Source organism: Schistocerca serialis, chromosome 5 (genome assembly GCF_023864345.2).
Source record: "Schistocerca serialis cubense isolate TAMUIC-IGC-003099 chromosome 5, iqSchSeri2.2, whole genome shotgun sequence".
NCBI lineage: Eukaryota > Metazoa > Arthropoda > Insecta > Orthoptera > Acrididae > Schistocerca > Schistocerca serialis.
The window spans coordinates 534,179,996-534,198,830 of NC_064642.1; the positions used below are offsets into that span (position 1 = coordinate 534,179,996).

Sequence of the window (18,835 nt, forward strand, 5' to 3'; positions counted from 1 at the left end):
ACGACTTATCTTATAAGATACACTACTGGCCATTAAAATTGCTACACCACGAAGATGACGTACTACTTACGCGAAATTCGCAAAATTTAACCGACAGGAAGAAGATGCTGTTATATGCAAATGAATAGCTTTTCAGAGCATTCACACAAGGTTGACGCCGGTGGTGACACCTGCAACGTGCTGACACGAGGAAAGTTTACAACCGGTTTCTCATACACAAACAGCAGTTGATCGGCGTTGCCTGGTGAAACGTTCCTGTGATGCCTCGTGTAAGGAGAAGAAATGCGTACCATCACGTTTCCGACTTTGATAAAGGTCGGATTGTAGCCTATCGCGATTGCGGTTTATCGTATCGCGACATTGCTGCTAGCGTTGCTCGAGATCCAATGACTGTCAGCAGAATATGGAATCAGTGTTTTCAGGACGGTAATACGAAACGCTGTGCTGGATCCCAAAGGCCTCGTATCACTAGCAGTCGAGATGACAGGCATCTTATCCGCATGGCTGTAACGGATCGTGCAGACACGTCTCGATCCCTGAGTCAAAAGATGGGGACGTTTGCGAGACAACAACCAACTGCACGAACAATTCTACGACGTTTGCGGCAGCATGGACTATCATGTCGGAGACCTTGGCTGTGGTTACCGTTGACGCTGCATCACAGACAGGAGCGCCTGCGAGGGTGTACTCAACGACGAACCTGGGTGCACGAATGGCAAAACGTCATTTTTTCGTATGAATCCAGGTTCTGTTTACAGCATCATGATGGTCGCATCCGTGTTTGGCGGCATCGCGGTGAGCGCACATTGGAAGTGTGTATTCGTCATCGCCATACTGGCGTATCACCCGACGTGATGGTATGGGGTGCCATTGCTTACACGTCTCGGTCACCTCTTGTTCGCATTGATGGCACTTTGAACAGTGGACCTTACATTTCAGATGTGTTACGACCCGTGGCTCTACCCTTGATTCGATCCCTGCGGAACCCTACATTTCAGCAGGATAATGCACGACCGCATGTTGTAGGTCCTGTACGGGAGTTTCTGGATACAGAAATGTTCGGCTGCTGCCCTGACCAGCACATTCTCCAGATCTCTCACCAATTGAAAACGTCTGGTCAATGGTGGCCAAGCAACTGGCTCGTCACCATATGCCAGTCGCTACTCTTGATGAACTGTGGTATCGTGTTGAAGCTGCATGGACAGCTGTACCTGTACACGCCATCCAAGCTCTGTTTGACTCAATACCCAGGCGTATCAAGGCCGTTATTACGGCCAGAGGTGGTTGTTCTGGGTACTGATTTCTCAGGATCTATGCACCCAAATTGCGTGAAAATGTAATCACATGTCAGTTCTAGTATAATGTATTTGTCGAATGAATACCCGTTTATCATCTGCATTTCTTCTTGGTGTAGCAACTTAAATGGCCAGTGGTGTAGATTAAGGAAAGGCAAACCTATGTTTCTAACATTTGTAGACTTAGAGAAAGCTTTTAACAATGTTGACTGGAATACTCTCTTTCAAATTCTGAAGGTGGCAGGAGTAAAATACAGGGAGCGAAACGCTATTTACAATTTGTACAGAAACCAGATGGCAGTTATAAGAGTCGAGGGGCATGAAAGGGAAGCAGTGGTTGAGAAGGGAGTGAGACAGGTTTGTAGCCTCTCCCTGACCCTGATGTTATTCAATCTGTATATTGAGCAAGCAGTAAAGGAAACAATAGAAAAATTCGGAGTAGGTATTAAAATCCATGGAGAAAAAATAAAAACTTTGAGGTTCGCCGACAACATTGTAATTCTGTCAGAGACATAAAGGACTTGGAAGAGCAGTTGAACGGAATGGACATTGTCTTAAAAGAGGATATAAGATGAACATCAACAAAAGTAAAACGAGGATAATGGAATGTAGTCGAATTAAATCGGGTGATGCTGAGGGAATTAGATTATGAAATGAGACACTTAAAGTAGTAAATGAGTTTTGCTATTTGGGGAGCAAAATAACTGATGATGGTCGAAGTCGAGAGGATAGAAAATGTGGACTGACAATGGCAAGGGAAGCGTTTCTGAAGAAGAGAAATTTGTTAACATCGAGTATAGATTTAAGTGTCAGGAAGTCGTTTCTGAAGGTATTTGTATGGAGAAGCTTTCGAAATGTGGTGATACAGAATAATGCTGAAGATTAGATGGGTAGATCACGTAACTAATGAGGATATATTGAATAGAATTGGGGAGAAGAGGAGTTTGTGGCACAACTTGACTAGAAGAAAGGATCGGTTGGTAGGACATGTTCTGAGGCATCAAGGGATCACCAATTTAGTATTGGAGGGCAGCGTGGAGGGTAAAAATCGTAAAGGGAGACCAAGAGATGAATACACTAAACAGATTCAGAAGGATGTAGGTTGCAGTAGGTACTGGGAGATGAAGAAGCTTGCACAGGATAGAGTAGCATGGAGAGCTGCATCAAACAAGTCTCAGGACTGAAGACCACAACAAACAACACTTCCATCAGCGCAGTTTTCAACTGCTGGATCGTCGTTGGTGCAAGTGGACGAGCGGCAAAACGTCCCCTCCACGCATCCCACATCTGCTTGTTGGTATTTAAGTCGGGAAAACAGACAGTGAGTCCATTCGCCGAATATCCTCTCTTTCCAAGAGCTCCTTCAACCACGCTCTGACCACTCGACCTACTATGAGACTGTACTCCTTTCCCTTGCGCGTCTTTTCAGGGTTGCATTCGACCCTGACATTATTTTTACGCATGACAATGCACGACCTCACCGAACAGTATCTAGCGAAAGTGGGTCAATGTGTGCGAAATTGATTAGATAATACGCGATAAGACGTTGGAAGTGCCTGACACATTCTACAGAGTAACATGATTTCCTGATCTCTTAAGCAGACTGAATTATAATCCATGCTACAGTTGACAGAGGCGTATAGTTCTCAGGGAGCCAAAAGTACCGGCTGGAATGGCCGAGTGGTTCTAGGCGCTACAGTCTGGAACCGCGCAACCGCTACGGTCGCAGGTTCGAATCCTGCCTCGGGCATGGATGTGTGTGATGTCCTTAGGTTAGTTACGTTTAAGTAGTTCTAAGTTCTAGGGAACTGATTACCTCAGCATTTAAGTCCCGTAGTACTCAGAGCCATTTAAACCATTTTTTAGCCAAAAGTGCAAGCGGATACTCTATTCTCCGCACAGCGCTGCAATTGAAATTCCTGAACGACGACTCTTATATGCACCTGTTAGTCTAAAGACATTCTCAGTTACAACGACAATGGACATGGGTTCATGCTGACTTAAAAAAGTAACGTTCAAGTCATGCACAGTTGCTGTTAAATCCTGTTAGTGGCTGTGTTAGGATATGTCGTCTTCCAGCTGATTACATTCTCAGCAAATACCATGTGTGACTGGGAGGAGCTAGGGGTGGCAGTATTAAGAAACAAAACTTCTGCAACAAAACATAAACGGAAAATTAGAAGTAAACATAATTAACCAACGTTTCCGCATGAAAATTTTTAGGATTGTGATTCTGAATTTTAGTCTATGATATTATGAGAATATGGATAAACTGTCTTCCACAACAATTTCAATTTTCTGTAGAGTATGTACGCTGGAACTTAGTTGCTAAAAAACCTATAATGTTGATCAGCAATAACGTCACTTGAAGTTATACTGCAAACATTAATGAATACATCAAATGTGACGGCATATTTGGCCGTTAGAAATTTTCATAACAGTAAGCTAAAATCGTTCATTTTCTTTTAAATGCCTTCTTTGGAATCATGAAGCCAGCGCCTGAACTTTTACAAGAATCAAAGACTTATAAGCGAACGCCTAGCATGCATAGTTTCTACATTTATCCCGCGATTAAAATTAGTTGCCACGTGCGCATTTACGCCTAAAACAAAAGCGAATTATTGAATTCTGAACCAGCGGAAAAAGTGAAAAACATCTTTACAGTAGCACAAGAAATACATGTACCAATGTTAATGCAATAGCAGGCAAATGATTATATAACACGTCTAATACACAGTAAAGACGACAGCAGGAGAAACGGTAAGTAACACGCTAAAACGCGATGTGGTAGCGATTTTCAGACTGAAGAGAAAGAAAGACGGAAAAACAGAAAACGTGTTGTTACTTGCAGTCGACATTTTGTATAAACTACGGTACATAAAACTCTACCAGAACTAAATACCTATATGTGAGGTAAATTATAAGTAGCTATCTAAATTTATAACATATCACTGGATGCCTAACTTTTATTACAGCATAGCCCATGGCTCAACTATTGGCTTCGGCCGAATGCGTAACTAAAAGTCAAGTTGTCATCCTTTTCTACACAGGAATACTTTCGATCTGAATTTCGTATCCAAAAGTCGTTATTATGTCACAATAACTTTTCAGACAGATTAACAGAAAAACTCATTGAAGATAACCGATAAACTGCTGAAACATGTATGGTTAAATGAAAAATAAATAAACTGTGTCTTCCGTAAGACGGAATTCACATTTCTGATTTTCAAAAATGGTTCAAATGGCTATGAGCACTATGGGACTCAACATCTTAGGTCATAAGTCCCCTAGAACTTAGAACTACTTAAACCTAACTAACCTAAGGACATCACACACACCCATGCCCGAGGCAGGATTCGAACCTGCGACCGTAGCAGTCCCGCGGTTCCGGACTGCAGCGCCAGAACCGCACGGCCACCACGGCCGGCTTTTTGATTTTCGTTTCCAAACACGGAAAGTAAGAAGAACTACGATATCCAAAAGATCATTAAAGTATCACACAGACAAACTTCGCTGAGTGCAAGAGGAACCAAAATAAGCGAACTCGTGTCTCGACCGTTTCTAAGAAAACAAAGTTTTCGACGTAATTTAGATGCCATTTAGTGAGCGGTAAGTTAATCATAATCGCTGGAATAGTTTATGGCGTCGTGGCTTCCAACTTTTGCGTCCTGCGTTCGAAAGTCGATTATTATTTTTATTTCATTTTTCATTCATTTTTCCATGCCAGTAGAAGCTTCCTAAACGAATATCCCTTATCAGTTTAGGGCATATAAGGGCGTCATATAAATTGTAAAATTACAACTGGGTTTCAAAATATGTACCATACATTTATTATATATGTGTGTGGTAGTATTTCCTGGTATTTTCATTGGTTACAATCTTTTCAGATTCTCATATTCTTGTATTTAATTCTTATATCAATGCATTATTCTTTTATTTTATTGTTACATTTATTCTTCATGAAGATGTGCTGCATTCCCTCGGATGATGCAGAAACATTCGAAACACACAAATTCTGAACGCCACGAGCATCGGTCGAAGCCACGTTTGCATCACCGACATTTCTTCGTATGTAACTCACTTGGGAAAAGAACGTCATAAGAATTGCGGAAGATTTCATTCATTGGCAGTAATTTCGTATGAAACCACGTGTAACGGATCGTTTTGCCGAAAACCGGCGCATGCAGTTGACTATGAATCAAGATACACCATAGGAATTTTCCCGAAAAAACTTCAACAATTTTTCGATTCATTTATTTTTTCCTTTCTTTTAAAATTAATTCAAATGACATACAGTTAGTAGACGAATAAGGACAACGTTACTTCAATATACAATGGAAAATATTCGTGCAGTAATCTTCTACGGACGAGGATAGATAAATGAAAAGCAAAAATAAAAATAAAAATAGTGGTCGGATTTCGAACACGGGACGGAAGAGTTAAAAGTCGCGAAGCTAGCCACTATACCACCGCTTCGGTTGGTCTGAATCACTTTGATCGTTATTTTGTCAGTAAAGGTAATCTAGCTGTGCGGCTGGTCCCGGCGGAGATTCGAGTCCTCCCTCGGGCGTGCGTGTGTGTGTTTGTCCTTAGGATAATTTAGGTTAAGTAGTGTGTAAGCTTAGGGACTGATGACCTTAGCAGTTAAGTCCCATAAGATTTCACACACATTTGAACATTTTTTTGGTAATCTAAGGATACCTCGAGACACGTGTTGCATATTTTGAACTCTCTTCTACTGAGTGAAGTTTCTGGCAAAACGGGTTATGGAACTTGCCGTGTTCTCATGAGATTGGTCGGCTGATTTGGGTGAGGCGACCAAGCAGCTAGGTCATCTCTCCCATCGGATTAAGGGAGGGTGGGGAAGAAAGACTGCCGTGTCCTTTCAGAGTAACCATCCCGGTATTTGCCTGAAGCGATTTAGGGAAATCCTAAATCAGTATGGCCGGACGCCGATTTGAACCGTCGTCCTCCTCGTGAGATGCTCCTGCCATCCGTACAACAGCAGAACTGCGGGCCGAGGAAACGTGGACCATACTGACAACTTGCTACTCTTGTAACGCAATGATCCTAGTGTGGGACGACATGTGTAGCTGCTACACGAGCGCCACAGAAAAGAATGGTATCGCCTACTTGCGTTAACTAAGGGCAATGCTTACCTCGACAACAGGTGTGAACGAAGCATCCGTGGTGACGCCGGCGGCTGCCAGCAACAGAAGAGGCAGCAGCAGCAATCGCCTGCAGGCGGGCATGGTGCAAAATGCGAGCCCCGGGCCGGCCCCCAGCTATATAGCCGTCATTACCTTGACAGTGGGGCGGCAGCGCTGGCGGTGGTGAGCTATCGTTACAGTGCAGCACCGCTCCTCGCCGAACACCTGCCGGGGCAACGACCTGCGGTGGTCGTACAAACGGCGCGGCACCTCAGGAGACCACCGTCACCACTGCGGCCTGCTCTCGTCACACCTATTTGCCTGAGGTCGCAAACACCGGCCCCTTACACTAGTAGTAGGCAAATACACTGCTGGCCATTGCAACTGTAATAGGGATGGCGGTAATCACCGAAACAACCGATAACTGTTTAATCGGACGGTTAAAACTGGTCAGAATAACCGGTTTGTGAAATAACCGATTTTCGGTTATTTATTTCTGTTACAGAAGAATGGAAAGCCGGTAGAAGTTGACCTCGGAGAAGATCAGTTTTTTTGAAATGGCTCTGAGCACTATGGGACTTAACATCTGAGTTCATCAGTTCCCTAGAACTTAGAACTACTTAAACCTAACTAACCTAAGGACATCACACACATCTATGCCCGAGGCAGGATTCCAACCTGCGATGGTAACGGTCGCGCGGTTCCAGACTGAAGCGCCTAGAACCACTCGGCCACGACGGCCGGCAGATCAGTTTAGATTCCGGAGAAATGTAGGAACACGCGAGGCAATACTGAGCCTGCGACTTCTCAAAGATGATAGGTTAACGAACGGCCGACCAACATTTATAACGGTTGCAGACTTTTAGAGAAGTCTTTTGACAATGTTGACTGCAATACCGTCTTTGAAATTCTGAAGACAGCGGGGGTAAAATACAAGACGTGAAAGGATATTTACAACTTGAACAGGAACGAGGTGGCAGTTATAAGAGGAAAGCAGTGGCAGAGAAGGAAGCTAGACAGAGTTGTAGCCTATCCTCGATGTTATACAATCTATACATTGAGCAAGCTGTACAGGAAACAAAAGAAAAATATGGAGTAGGCATTAATGTCCGGGGAGGAGAAAGGAGGTTTGCCGATGACATTATAAATCTCTCAGACACAGCAAAAGACTTGGAAGAGGGAGAACGTCAAGAAAAGCAAACACGGGTATTGGAATATAGTCGAATTAAATCAGGTGACGCGAAGGGAATTAGATTAGGAAACGAGACACTTAAAGTAGTAGATGAGTTTTGCTATTTGTGCAGCAAAATAACTGATGATGGCCAAAGTAAAGAGGATATAAAGTGTCAACCGGCAATGGCGAGGAAGGAAATTCTGAAGAAGAAAAATTTTTTAAGGCTGAGTACAGATTTAACTGTCAGGAAGGCTTTTCAGAAAGTATTTGTACGGAGTGTAACTGTCTATAAAAGTAAACATGGACGATAAACAGTTTAAAAAAGAAGATAACAGACGCTTTTAAAATGTGGTGCTACAGAAGAATGCTGAAGATTAGATGGGTAGATCATATAACGAATGAGGAAGTAATGAATAGAATTGGGGAGCAAAGAAATCTGTGGTACAACTTAACTAGAAGAAGGAATCGGTCGATAGGATATGCTCTGAGACATCAAGGGATCGCCGGCCAGTGTGGCCGAGCGGTTCTAGGCGCTTCAGTTTGGAACCGCGAGACCGCTACGGTCGCAGGTTCGAATCCTGCCTGGGGCATGGATGTGTGTGATGTCCTTAGGTTAGTAAGGTTTAAGTAGTTCTAAGTTCTAGGGGACTGATGACCTCAGATGTTAAGTCCCATAGTGCTCAGAGCCATTTGAACCATTTGAACCATCAAGTGATCCCCAATTCAATACTGCAGGGAAGTGGAGAGGGAAGGGGGGAGCGGTTAAAATCGTAGAGGGAGACCAAGAGGTGAATATAGTAAGCAGATTGAGAAGGATATACGTTGCAGTAGTTACTCGGAGATGAAAAGTCTTGCACAGGATCGAGTAGCATGGAGAGCTACATCAAACCAGCCATCAGACCACAATAACTACATCAACAACAACATTCCCGTTATTTCCTGTAATACATTTAGATATCAAACAAAGATTGAAACATTTTAACTCCTTCAGTTTCAACGTACGTAGAATCAAAATATTAAATGAAATAGGCAAATAAAAGAAAATTTAGGCCATCCATTGTTCCACTGCTTTTCTCGAAAAGTGATAAGTGGTTGACTACTACAAAAAATCACCAGTATTTTGCTACTGATTCCAATTTTTTGAAACTGTTCAAAAATTATGTAGTAATCGGAGATCATACCACTATTTGGACGTTACGAATATTCACTGCTAATGAGTGGAAACCGAAGTAGAAGAATTTTATTTTTGGCGCTAATTTGTTCGTTTTAAAGGGCTACAGGCGTGTTATGTAGACACAGGCAGCAGATCAGCTGCTGTCTATTTTTATTGTAAATATGAATTAACCGTTAAGTTTTATGTTTTATCCTTATATTATGTCACACGTTTGTTGTGGCTTCTGCCGTTGTTAATCTTTAAAAGCAAATGGAGCATTGCACTTCACTGATAGAGCACTTCGTAACATACTTCCAGCCTAAGGACGGTCTCATTCTGTACTACAACTGGTGTCCGAGGACGACAGTGAGAAACTACCACATAGACCAGATGGAGCAAGTCCTGCACACACCATCTAATAGGCCGCGCAACATGATAACACTTACATTATTCTCTCTGCAGTGCTGTGCTAATTCTAATGCCTTGCGTTTGTTGCTCGTTTCTGTTGGCATTGTTTGCAAAATAGTGCTGATCGCTTTCCCATTTTCTATAATAACTCAATGCAAATATTACGAATAAAAATTAGACTTTCTTTAAAAAAGATTTATTTAAAGCCGCGCGGTCTGAGGCGGCTTTAGTTTAAAGTAGATTAAAACTAGTGTGTAAGCTTAGGGACCGATGACCTCAGCAGTTTGGTCCCATAAGCCCTTACCACAAATTTTCAAAATTTCCAAATTCCCAATTTATTTAAAACCGAAAAATTTCACCCCTGCTGCTGTAACTGATTGATATTTCTGTTTTGTACCCGGTTATTAGTAAAAAATAAAAACATCTGTTATAACCGAGACCAAATATATACCGAAAAATACCGGTTATTCGGTACTAAAACACTGGTACCGGTTTTAACCGGTCGGTTTTTCCCATTCCTAAACTGAAAGGGAAGATACCAAATAATGAGATTTTACTTACTGTGCGCATACAGTGTACTGCGAACAACACTCGTGTCGCTGTGATAGTCCCACCACATGTGATGAGTAACTGCCCAAGACATTTCGCGTACTCTACCGCTCATCTCATACTGACTTCAACGCCCGTTGTTCTGTAACATCTTAAAACAAGAGATGACGTACAATCCAGACACCTCGTGGGTAACTGTGATACGGTCTGCCAAGGGGCTCATCGTATCTCTTAAAGAGAAGTTGGATACTACACTGACGGAAAAAAATTGCAACACTAAAACATAATTTATGTAGAGTAATGAAATAACGGGAATATAGTTTTCTAGGTAACATACTGTATTTAAGTGATTAACAGTGCGAGATCACATGTAACCGCGAGATAAGCCATTGAAAATGTGAAATGCTGGTACATTCATGACAGGTGACCGAGCGAGGTGGCGCAGTGGTTAGCACACTGGACTCGCATTCGGGAGGACGACGGTTCAATCCCGTCTCCGGCCATCCTGATTTAGGTTTTCCGTGATTTCCCTGAATCGTTTCAGGCGAATGCCGAGATGGTTTCTTTGAAAGGGCACGGCCGATTTCCTTCCCAATCCTTCCCTAACCCGAGCTTGCGCTCCGTGTCTAATGACCTCGTTGTCGACGGGACGTTAAACACTAACCACCACCACCATGACAGGTGTAACCGCCAGGCTGTTGAACGAAAACATGCAAACGTGCATGCATTGTGTTGCGGTGGATGATGCTGGAGTTGTAGTCCGATGATGTCCCATATGTGCTCAACTGGAGACAGATCTCGTGATCCAGCAAGCCAAGCAACAACATGTCGACACTCCGTAGGGTATGTTGGCTTACAAGAACGGTATGTGTTTAAAGCGTTATCCTGTTGGGAAACACCAACAGGAATGTCATTCATGAATGGCAGCACAACAAGTCGAATCATCAGAATGCCGTACAATTTTGTAGGCACCAGTGTGTCTAGCACGCAGACAGTTTGGTTGCACGCCCTCAAATGGCCTCCTTCTAACCAACAAACGGCTATCACTGGCACCGCGACAGAACCGGCTCTCATCACAAGACGCAACAGACCTCCACTCTGTCCTCCAACGAGTTCTCCCTTGACACCACTGAAATCGCAAATGGTGGTTGTTTGCAGTCAGTGGAAAGCGCGATACAGGGCGTCTGGCTCGGAACTGTCCTTGATGTAACCGATTTGTAATAAGCTCGTTGTGTCAGTATGCTTCCACCTGCTGCTCAAATTACTGCTGCAGATGCAGTACGATGTGCTAGATCCATACGCCGAACACGATGGTCTTGTCTCTGGGTAGTGCTATGTGACCGTTCGGAGCCCAGTCTTCTTGCGACTACACAGTCCCGTGACCGCTGCTGCCAGCCATCATGTACAGTGGCTACATTCCTGTCAAGTCTTCCTGCAATATCGCAGAAGGAACATCCAGCTTCTCGTATCTCTTTTACACGACCTCGTTCAAACTCAGTGAGATGTTGATAATGGCGTCTTTGTCGCCGCAGAGGCGTTCTTGCCTAGCATGCACTCACCGCGTCCAATCTCAAACGTAACTAATGCTCACCACCTTTACACCTCGTATTTAAATCAAATCTGATTTGCATCCTCATAGTGGCGCTACTATCGCCACTCTTACACGACTGGTGGGAAATACGAATAAACATCAACTTTCAGACGTAGAAACACAAATGGTTCAAATGGCTCTCAGCACTATGGGACTTAACATCTGTGGTCATCAGTCCCCTAGAACTTAGAACTACTTAAACCTAACTAACCCAAGGACATCACACACATCCATGCCCGAGGCAGGATTCGAACCTGCGACCGTAGCAGTCGCGCGGTTCCGGACTGAAGCGCCTAGAACCGCTAGACCACCGCGGCCGGCGTAGAAACACATCTGCCAACTTTCGTTTATGTCGCACAACTCCTTGTTGTTGTGATATTTTCCCGTCCGCGCAGTTCACCGGTAAACCAATATCGCCGAGACTACTCGGGGTTCGGTTTCTAGTCCAGGCCACCGCGTAGGCCGAATTCTCTAACAGTTATCCCAGCGTTTGCCACTTGTTAATGTGGTATTTACCCACGACACTAGCCGGCCGCGGTGGCCGTGCGGTTCTAGGCGCTGCAGTCCGGAACTGCTGGACTGCTACGGTCGCAGGTTCGAATCCTGCCTCGGGCATGGATGTGTGTGATGTCCTTAGGTTAGTTAGGTTTAAGTAGTTCTAAGTTCTAGGGGACTGATGACCTAAGATGTTAAGTCCCATAGTGCTCAGAGCCATTTGAACCCACGACACTAATCGTATTTTTGAGACTCCCTCTCCCAACGTATGACCAGTAATCGCCGAGGTCAGTGACACGACTGCAAAGAAGTTTCTGTAAGAATCGCCCTTTACCCTACTTAGTCTCATCGCAAAGGGGTTGGATAGAACTAGGGTAGCTTTCAATGGTAATCGCCGAGCAGATGACAGGGTTGTATCGTTTCCATAAGTGATCTGTCCAGAACTACTTGCACAGTACATTCAGTAGCAATCTCCATTACGGGAGGTCCCCATGCCCGTCACTTAGAAACACGGTGCTGCCTGTTCAGTATACGAGGTTTATCCGGAAAATGCGTATAAAAGTTGAATAATGTCTTTATGTTACATGTTGCAGTCACCGCCAGGTGGTACTACTGCTGTAATCAATCCCATCAACGCTCAGTTCGAGTCAGAGCACTCTGCGTGAAGGTGGGAGTGTGCGGCAGCTTGTTGACAGTTACCCTTTTTCACCTGCCGTCGGCATGGAGCTCTCTCTGACTGAGGAACAGCGCGCCAACATCAAGTTTCTTGCAAAGATAGGCAAGAATGGCCGTGAGATTTTTGAGTGTTTGAAACAGGTTTACGGAGACAGTTCTCTGAAGGAACCAACCGTGAACAAGTGGTTAAAAAGGTTCCGGGATGGCCGAGAAGAAGTGAACGATTACCCTCGCCCAGGACGCCCGTCGACATCGAGTTCCGATGCAAATGTTGAACGAATTCGGGCTTGTGTGCTTAAAGACCGTAGATTGACAGTCAGAATGATTGCTGACGAGCTATCAATTCCCAAAACAATCGTTCACGAAATCCTGACACAAAAACTTGAGATGATGAAATTGTGTGCGAAAATCGTACCGAAGCTCTTGACGCCAGAACAGAAAGCAAAGAGGATTGAGTGCTGTGAGGATTGGTTGGAAGCAGAGGAACGAGGTGACTCTCTCAACCGAGTCGTCACTGGAGACGAGTCCCGATTTTACGAATTCGATGTGGAGCTAAAAATCTCAAAGCAAGGAATGGAAACTAGCAGGAGAACCGAGAGCAAAAAAGTCGCGAAAATCAAGGTCCCATATGAAGACAATGTTGATTGTTTTCTTTGAGTCTAGCGGCATTGTTCACAAGGAATTTGTCCCTCCCGGCCGGAGAGTGAACGGAAATTTTTACGTTTAAGTTCTGACACGTCTCAGAGCTCGTGTGGCCCGAGTTCGACCGGAGTTGGCAAAAGGGGGCCGGTGGATTCTTCATCACGACAATGCGCCCGCTCACACGTTGCTCGTTGTGCGCGAGTTTTTAGCCCGAAGCTCAATCTCCGTGGCAGACCACCCGCCTTATTCACCCGATTTAGCCCCGCGTGACTTCTTCATGTTCCCGAAATGCAAAATGGTGATTCGGGGGCGGCACTTGGAAGATGTGGAAGCCATCAAGGCGGAAACGACACGGCAACTGAACAACATCATAACTGAAGATTTTCAGCAATGTTATCAACAGTGGAAACGGCGTTGCCAGAAGTGTATCGCGTCTCAGGGCGAGTACTTTGAAGGAGACCATATTGTAATACCTGAATAATTGTAAAATAAAGTTATTATTCAACTTTTATACGTATTTTCCGGATAAACCTCGTATTCAGCAGCAGCCCCAAATTACAGAGGCACTAACATGATGGCACTCGGTTACTAGTGATTCTCACGTTACGAAACGCGGGCTGAGTCTTCGAAGACAGGGTGTGAAATTTAGTATGGTATACTCTGTCTGATCAAAAGTAGCATAACCCTCTATGTAATGCGGAATTGACTATTAGATGCCACGAGAGGCGGACCTGCCGGTATAAATGGAGGCGTGGAGCGTTCTGTTGGCAGTAGAGCAGCAGTAACGACAGAATGGGTCGGTCAAGAGATCTCAGTGACTTCGAACGTGGATTAGTCACTGGATGTCACCGAGTAACAAATCCCTCAGTGATATTTCATCACTTCGAAAGCTGTCCCAGTCGTCAGTCGACGACATTATTGTGAAGTGGAAGCGCAAAAGAACAACCATAGCTAAACGAAGACCAGGCACATCTCATGTACTGACAAACAGGTACCGTTGAGCCTGAAATAAAGGTAAGGAATCCCTCGTGAGTTCCAAAGTGCTACCGACTTTGTAGCTAACACAACGACTGTGCATAGTGAGTTAAAAATAGTGGTCTACAGTGGCCGAGCAGCTCCTCGCAAGCCATACATTTCTGTTGTCAGTGCTGGTGTAAAGAGCTACGCCACTCCACAGTGGATGACTAGAAACTAGTGATTTGGAGTGATGAATCACGCTATACTCTGCGGCAATCTGCTGGAACAGCTTGGGTTTGGCAAACGCCTGCGAAACGTTACCTGCCATGATGTGTAGTACCAACACTGAAATACGGAGGAGGTGGTGTTACGGAACGGAGGTGATTTTGGTGGTTAGATTGTTGCCCTCTCTTTGAGTTTAAGGAAACACTAAATGCGGGAGGATACGAACACATTTTACACCGTTGTGTACTGCATACAGTAGCGGAACAATTCGAAGACGACGATTTCGGCTCCTGGGGATGAATTGGCGCCATTCCTACACAGATACCGAGACACCTCATTGAAAAAGTTCCCAGCAGAGGTCAACTCGTTATAAAAGCGACGGGTGGACGCACCCCATCCAATATTCTACTCCAGGCGGGTGTAAAATGAATGTGCGCAACGGAAAATACTGAACGCTGAATGAAGATTTGACCCTGTCTGACTACCCCCTGAAGCAGATCTTAGGATCTCTTAATGACGATATCTCCTCCTTCTTGCTCCTTAACATATAAATTACAACATAAACATAAATGAATGATTAAGTGAACTTGTAACTACAAAATGATAAATGCTGTTCCTGCTTACTGTAGATTAAAACCCCTTTATATTACAACTGTTTATATATTAATGTCCAATGGACAACAAGAGATACAGATGAATTTCCTAACTAATACGATTTTTATGGCTACGCGATCTAATATAAATAACGCCAAATGACTGATATCATCTACGTACCAAACACTAGAAGACACTACTTTCAAAGATGATCTACAGTGGTGTGCAACCTCAGTGGAAATAAAACTTACGTGATCATTGCTGTTTAGCTTTATATCCCTAATAAGCCGAAGCAATTATCAATATCACTGTATATACTGCTTCCGGTGCTTCGAAGTGATGGTTCTCGTACACGTCTCCGACGATGAAGAACTCCAGCATCAAATGAAAACACTGTCAAACACTAGGACGGCAAAAGGCTGTCCTCTGACAAATATGATCTAATACTGTCTTCTCCTCTTTGTGCTCTACAGACAAGAAACGCGAGTTCCCAGCCACAAGGACGGAATTCAGATAACGTCTTTACATGAGTACGGACAGTAGAAGTGCCTTCAGTCACTGCATGCTGCGTACTCAACGACGACTCCCTACCTGGAAGCGAAGTTAGGAATCGTATAAGTTCGCAACAGTACAGTGCCTAACCGTTTTAACTACAAAATCTCCTGAGAGCAAAGACAGTGAGTCCGTCTGTACCAACAAAAGCTGATACTGAGCGACTGTCAAACCCAGGTGCTCAAAACGGAAGTACCAACAAAAGCTGATACTGAGCGACTGTCAAACCCAGGTGCTCAAAACGGAAAACCTCTCCACAACTGGCTTCCCAGCAAAACTCTACTCTTCTCCCTCGTAACTGCAGAAGGCCAATCGTATTCTCGAAACCACGGAATATTCTCCCTCTCTACAGATTCTTACGATCGCCGACCAACCATATTTTAGTCTTTTGTTGTCCAGAGCGGTAAGTTTACGAGGAAATACCTATACTCATATAATGGGACACTTCTCAGAATAAAAATTCTAGGAAATAACCCAGTCTACGATTTCCGAGGTAACGCTTCCTCGTTCCTCTCTGCTGCGGCCAAGATTTTCAGAGATTACGAAGTATTTTCCGGTTATCCTTCCGGCCCCGCTACAAACAGGCCGGCCGCCACTGTATGTGCTTCCGCGCTCAGGTGCCCAGACCGTCTGTCTTGGCACTTCCTCTGTGAAGCAGGACCAATACACCTGTGCGGGCTTTTCCATCCAGGGCTTGAGTTACGCCTGCTGTTTCATTTCCACTAGCGTTCCAACCTCTACTAGTATAGGCAATCATAATAAACACACTCCATCACCTTTCATGCAATAAGCGTTAACATTTGTTTACAAGGCGTACGTGACAATAATTCCAATCCAGAAGAAAGCAGGTGTTGACAGATGTGAAAACTACCGAACTATGAGTTTAATAAGTCACAGCTGCAAAGAACTAACACGAAGACTTTACAGACAAATGAAAAAACCGGTAGAAGCCGACCTCGGGGAAGATCAGATTGGACTCTATAGAAATGTTGGAATACGTGAGGCAATACTTGTACTACGACTTATCTTAGAATATAGATTAAGAAAAGACAAACCTATGTTTCTAGCATTTGTAGACTTAGAGAAAGCTTTTGACAATGTTGACTGCAATACTCTCTTTCAAATTCTGAAGGCGGAAGGGGTAAAATACAGAAAGCGAAAGGCTATTTACAATTTGTACAGAAACCAAAAGGCAGTTATAAGAGTCGAGGGGCATGAAAGGGAAGCAGTGGTTGGGAAGGGAGAGAGACAGGATTGTAGCCTATCCCCAGTGTTATTCAATCTGTATATTGAGCAAGCAGTAAAGGAAACAAAAGAAAAATTCGATGTAGGTATTAAAATCCATGGAGAAGAAATAAAAACTTTGAGGTTCGCCGATGACATTGTAATTATATCAGCGACAGCAAGTTGAAAGGAATGGACAGTGTCTTGAAAGGAGGATATAAGATGAACATCAACAAAAATCGAGAATAATGGAACGTAGTCGAATTAAATCGGGTTATGCTGAGGGAATTAGATTATGAAATGAGACACTTAAAGTAGTAAATGAGTTTGGCTATTTGGGGAGCAAAATAACTGATGATGGTCGAAGTAGAGGGGATACAATATGTAGACTGGCAATGGCAAGGAAAGCTTTTCTGAAGAAGAGAAATTTGTTAACATCAAGTATAGATTTAAGTGTCAGGAAGTCGTTTCTGAAAGTATTTGTATGGAGTGTAGCCATGTATGGACGTGAAACGTGGACGATAAATAGTTTAGACAAGAAGAGAATAGAAGCTTTCGAAATGTGGTGCTACAGAAGAATGCTGAAGATTAGATGGGTAGATCACATAACTAATGAGGAGGTATTGAATAGAATTGGGGAGAAGTGGAGTTTTTGGCACAACTTGACTAGAAGAAGGGATCGGTTGGTAGGACATGTTCTGAGGCATCAAGGGGTCACCAATTTAGTATTGGAGGGCAGCGTGGAGAGTAAAAATCGTAGAGGGAGACCAAGAGATGAATACACTAAGTAGATTCAGAAGGATGTAGGTTGCAGTAGGTACTGGGAGATGAAGAGGCTTGCACGGGATAGAGTGGAATGGAGAGCTGCAGCAAATCAGTCTCTGAACTGAAGACCACAACAACAACAACAACGTGATAATGTCAGTCTTCTTTAAATATTCATATGTACGGTATACAACCTATCAAATGATACCTAATTGCGGTTGTAAATCACGGCAAAGTATGTAGAAGAGTGCTTGTAAGGTGCGAAATTATAGTCACCTTACACCCCTATTAATGGCCACTGTGTCCAGATACTTTTGATCAGATTGTGAAGAGTTGTCACCTCTGGCAGCAACAACGAATTCAACTCAGCTGGGTATCGACTTGAACTGATCTTGTATGACGGGAAGGGGTACTTAATTCCACGGGGCTTCACCTCAGTGCCAGAGTTCACCAATGGCCGGCGAGTGGTGGCGTGTTAGCCTCCCAGCAACCTATGACTAGATGTCACAGGTAAGAGACATGAAGAACGTGCTGGCCAGACCAACAGTCGAACACCCTCTGTATCGAAGTAGGTCAGAGCGGCACGGAGAACACGGGGTCTTGTTGCAATAATAATAACGGTTCCCAGATTGGTACCATGCTCCTTCACTTTCGGAAGCAACTGGCAAAGTTTCGCATGAGATTTATGAATAAAATACGAAATTACCGATTACCAAAAATCGGGTTCAACTTGTAACTGGATTGACTTCTTTGCATATGGAATTTAAGATGTCATTCTTAAAGGAGGTGGGGGGAGGGGGAGGGGGAACTCACATATTTAAATGGAATGTATATATAGAGTAGTGGATATCGTCGGAAGATCCATGAAGCTGTTCCCACACGACGCTGTCTTTTGTAGGAAGATTGCAGCGCCAGAAGGCGGGAGTCATATGCAGGAAGACCTGCAGAGGGTAAATGAATAGTATAGCGAATGGCAGTCGATCCTGAAAGTAAATAAATGTACCGTACTGCGCATGATGGGCGAAGAGATTCAGTATCGTTCGATTACGTTATTTTGTACACTATACCTCCATATAAATTCAAAAAAAAATTATCACACATTCATAATTTATAACAAAACGAGACACACATATTTAAGTTTTTTTTTGCGCTAACTGGTACACTGCCATATGTGCACCATTAGTTAATGAAGCTCATGAAGACGACTTTAGATTTCTTGCCATGTTCGCTGTATCAGTCCCTGGTGGCAATGGCATCACTAAGACTCTTCTTGAGCTCAGTGATCTCCTTTACTTATATTCGATTCGTAACGTCTTCAGCACAACACCATAGAAAGAAGCCGAAGGGAATGATATCTGGCGGACGAGTTTGCCGGGAAACTGGACC

The 18,835-nt window shown here is 43.8% G+C and overlaps 1 protein-coding gene across 1 annotated transcript in view; it reads right to left on the reverse strand.

Annotated features, from left to right (window-relative positions):
• LOC126482061 (A disintegrin and metalloproteinase with thrombospondin motifs adt-2-like) overlaps positions 1 to 6,547 on the reverse strand; it is a 178,116-nt gene extending 171,569 nt beyond the window's left edge. The window contains exon 1 of the mRNA XM_050106037.1: positions 6,455 to 6,547. Coding sequence (XP_049961994.1) covers positions 6,455 to 6,547 — 93 coding nt within the window. The remainder of the gene's footprint in view (positions 1 to 6,454) is intronic.
• Between the last annotated feature and the right edge of the window lie 12,288 nt (positions 6,548 to 18,835).